A 4,173-nucleotide genomic window follows, 5' to 3' on the forward strand; every position below is an offset into this window, starting at 1 on the left:
CCTGACGTGCTTGCATCTCCCATGTTGTCGATCTAGCTCTGATACCAATTGTTGTGCGCGGCGGAAGCTTTCTAGGGCAACACGAACAATAACTCGAACTAAACCACAAACAATATGCAAACCACAATCACAGCAAGAACACACAATTTACGTGGTTCGGCAAGTTGCCTACGTCCACGGGGCAAGGAGGGGGGAGTTCTTTCTACTAGAAATCAAGAGAATACAAATAGGGTTACAAATCTCTCAGACCAAACCCTAAAACAAAGCTCTAGATCTCTCAAAGCTCTCTCACAATTGGATGCAATGATTCTCTCTCTTTGGCTGCTCAAATTCGTCCAACCTCTACCCTAAACAAACAGGTTTAGGTATATATAGAACTTACAAAACGAATCGGGTCGAAAACCTGAAAGCCCAGCCCAAAACAGCGTCGGTCGACCGGACCGGTCGACCGCGATCAATTCCGGTCGACCGGACCGGTCGACCGACCAGCTCTCAGTAGAAAACCCAAACTCCAGAGAACCGTCGGTCGACCGCACCGGTCGACCGATCTCCTTCCAGACGCACAGGAAGCCTTGTGCACGAATGCGGTGGACCGGACCGGTCGACCGCCGCCTGGTTTGCCTGATTCTTCTGAGTTTCTGTAATTTCCTCACGAATAATAATTGAACTTTTGATAGTCATTCCATCAATTTCCATCATTACTGGTATGCCCTCTTAAAAGGACATATTACATTCTAATATATCTGGTCATTGCCAATTGTATCATGGAGTCCTCTTTTCTTCTTTCTGAAAATAATGAGAAATTTTCACAGTTCAAAATATCCATGTCATTTCACATAAAAAAAGAAACCTACAATTATGCATAGTAATAATACAAAGGGACTGAAAAAAAAACACTACTTTACAGCAACACGCTCAACTTGAGTAAACCTTGCCTCTGTTTCATACAAGAATCAAGTATTCCTCTGGCTCATACCGATACAAAGATTAATTAGTAAACAATTTGTGGCTCAAACTCAGCAAAATCAACAGACCCAGACTCAACTGGGGGCATTAAGTAAGCAGCCAAGAGCTCAGAGACCAACGCAGCAATAAGAGGAACTCTCTTCAAGTTCTTCACTAACGGAATGTCTTCAGTCTGTCCAATGGCAAGAATCTTTTGGTTGATCTCCACCATTCTGTCCAATTTCCTCTTGAACTCTGGATTCTCGACATCAAGAACTGCGGGGAATATCCTCGCTGTAGTGCGATTAGTCTGCAATAAATTAATTCAGTACTAGTATCAGTGTGAACTTGGTTGGTAGCAGTTAATGATAACGATTAACTTAGTGGAAGCGAAAACTCTGAATAAAACTCAAACATAGGATAGGATTCATGTAACCGATCCCTCACTTTTTGGATAACGTTGTGTTGGGTGTTATGATATGGCATGACATGTCTGTTATGTGATTAAATAATTATTAATTAGATGATAATTTTATCATTGGATATGTTATGGAATTTTTTTAGAGCACTACAGTAAGAAGATATAAGTGAAGATTATGGCTTTGGTACAGTTGGTATTTTCTACATGGAGAAGAAACTGTGATTCTCCTTTAGAAGGTCACTTTAAGGTGTGATAGATGGAGATTATTCATACTCAAAGAGAATCATTTAAAATATAATGAATGGTTCAACTTCCATCAATTGATTTGTGGTAAAAGGGTATATTTTCTCTCATGCATTGAACAGGAAGCAATTAGTTCTAAGTGGTCTGTGGGGGATTTCTGTCATCTGATTCATAAGTGATGAGATAAGATAATTCAAAGAATTTGACATATGCTAACTGCTATATTCTTCATGGAAATATGTCATTCATAAGTTAGTACAATGTTCTTGAAATATATGGGCAATACTCACCTCAATGATCACGTGCATATCAAACTCTTTGGTGTCAAGGCCAATGCCTTCATAGAAAGCAGTCCTTTGACAATCATTCAGGTACATAGTCACATAGACCTGCACAAATCACAAAGTAAGTTACAAATAAACAAGTTTACAGACTAAATTAGTCTTGAGCAAAGAAGGGTAATTTTAACAAAATAACCCGAAGTTTTCAGGGTTTTGCACAAGATCTCCCAAACTTACCGAGAGACAGAAGAATCGAGACCACAACTTAGCCTTCCAGTCATTAAGGAACTGAGGCTGAGCCTTGAGCAAAGCAGAGAAGAAATCTCCATGTCTGTTCTCATCCTGGCACCAGTTCTCAAAGTACTTGAAGATTGGATACACTTGGAACTCAGGATTGGCTTTCAAATGCCTGTAAATTGTTATGTACCTCCAATATCCAATCTTTTCAGAGAGGTATGTTGCATAAAAGATGAACTTTGGCTTGAAGAATGTGTATTTCCTAGCTTTTGTCAGGAATCCTAAATCCAGTGCCAGGTTGAAATCAGAGAGACCTTTGTTCAAAAACCTGCATATAAAGTGAATAATATCACGTAAATTTGTATCGTTGACGATGGTAAATAAGATAAAACTATAATCCTGTATGGTTATTTACCCTGCATGCCTAGCTTCATCCCTCGACATGAGAGAGAAGATCTCAGCCACGACTGGATTGGTTTTCTGCCAAAATATTTGGTTATAAGGTTAAATCAGTTTATAATCAAAAGCCTTAGATAAATGCAATCGTTTGAATCATAGATATAGCTCAGTGCATTGCAGCTTATGATTAAAGCAAGCAAAAGAAATGGCATGTATATGAAAATAATTGATTAAATTGTCTTCATCTCTACCAATTCTTTCAGATTTCTCAAAACAATGTTAAACCCACAAATTTTATCAACTCTACACTAGAACCAGAATAAATAAGACCCTAAACACTATATAAGAAGGGATTTTTTTTTTGGAAATAGTTTATCTGCAAACACACCACTTCCAAAATACAGATATAGCTAGTTATCACAAAATTTCTATTTTTTGGGTAATTTTGAAGAAAAAACTAGCGAAAAATGACAGTCCTTTAACTGCTGGTTGATAAGCAGAAACAACCCATAAAAAGGTGCATATGCAAATTGCCCAAATTATTTTTCTGTGTACATAAATTTCCTTCTTTAACTGGTACTAACTTGGTTACTAGCTAAAAAGGGAACATAATGCTAACGAATTAAGGCTAAAACTATAACTGCAAATTTAATGCAACAGTTAAATTACATAATTATAAGAATTTGCAGAACCAAACCTTGAGCCTTCGGCCGAGCTCCTTGTACAACAAAAACCCAGAAAACTCAGCAGTGCAGGACCTCTCCAAGAACTCCACAAAGATCTGCCTCAATGGCCCCTGCATCTTATCAGCAGCCTCTTTAAACTCCTGATTCCTAACGAAATGGGTCTGGTTGTAATCGGTCTTGAACTCATTCAGCAGAGCCTCAAACTCTGACTGATTCAGATTCTTGTTGATTTCTTTATTGAAGAGCATCTCCATCTCATCGAAGTCTGTAGTGTAGAACCTTGGGGCCAGAAGGGTCTCCTTGATCTCAGTCTTGGCCGACTTCTTGGGCCTTGTGGAGGTTGCGGAGGCGTTGATGCTGAAATTGGGCCTGAGAGCGGAGAACCTTGAGGTGGGCCTGTAGATGGGCTTGATGGGCTTTATGAGGGAGAGCTCTGCTGCTGCTGCTGCTGCTGCTGTTGCTATTGTGCTGCTGTAGCCATTGTTGCTGAGAGGTCGAAGAGAGTGGAATTTGGGATTTGGCAACGGGTCGCGTGATAATATTAGAGGGTTTTTTTTTTGCTTTGGTGATCGGATGTCTCATCCGTGAGAAATCTATCCGAGCTAATGGGTTGCTGACACGTGGAAGGTGGAGTTGAGGGATGTCTCTGATCTTGGGGGTAATCAGGGTAAGTGGTGGATATGATTACACGTGGCAGTAAGTCTGTGGCTTGGGTTTCTATTGCTCGGTGAATGGTGGAAAATTAGTTCTCACGATATTAATCAATTTTGTAATTGTTTCTAATTTTACTTTCAGAATATCTCACAAGAAAGCACAATAGCCTGAAGTCTGAAATAAATATTCGAGATGTAGGGCGGTGGTTTAGATATTTTAACAGTCTTTTGTATGCTCAAAGCAGTGAATTTCATTTTGATGTGTGTGATGAATTTTAAAGAACTCATACTATAAAAATTTTGTCTGA

The 4,173-nt window shown here is 39.3% G+C and overlaps 1 protein-coding gene across 1 annotated transcript; it reads right to left on the minus strand.

Moving 5' to 3' along the window:
* LOC109848727 (magnesium-protoporphyrin IX monomethyl ester [oxidative] cyclase, chloroplastic) lies at positions 811-3,703 on the minus strand. The gene is made up of 5 exons (XM_020418379.1): positions 3,224-3,703; positions 2,543-2,607; positions 2,128-2,455; positions 1,900-1,998; positions 811-1,255 (listed from the first exon to the last, which is right to left on the minus strand). Exons 1-5 carry the CDS (start codon positions 3,464-3,466, stop codon positions 992-994), a joined length of 999 nt encoding a protein of 332 aa, XP_020273968.1. The 5' UTR covers positions 3,467-3,703; the 3' UTR covers positions 811-991.

Source organism: Asparagus officinalis, chromosome 7 (genome assembly GCF_001876935.1).
Source record: "Asparagus officinalis chromosome 7, Aspof.V1, whole genome shotgun sequence".
Classification (NCBI taxonomy): domain Eukaryota; kingdom Viridiplantae; phylum Streptophyta; class Magnoliopsida; order Asparagales; family Asparagaceae; genus Asparagus; species Asparagus officinalis.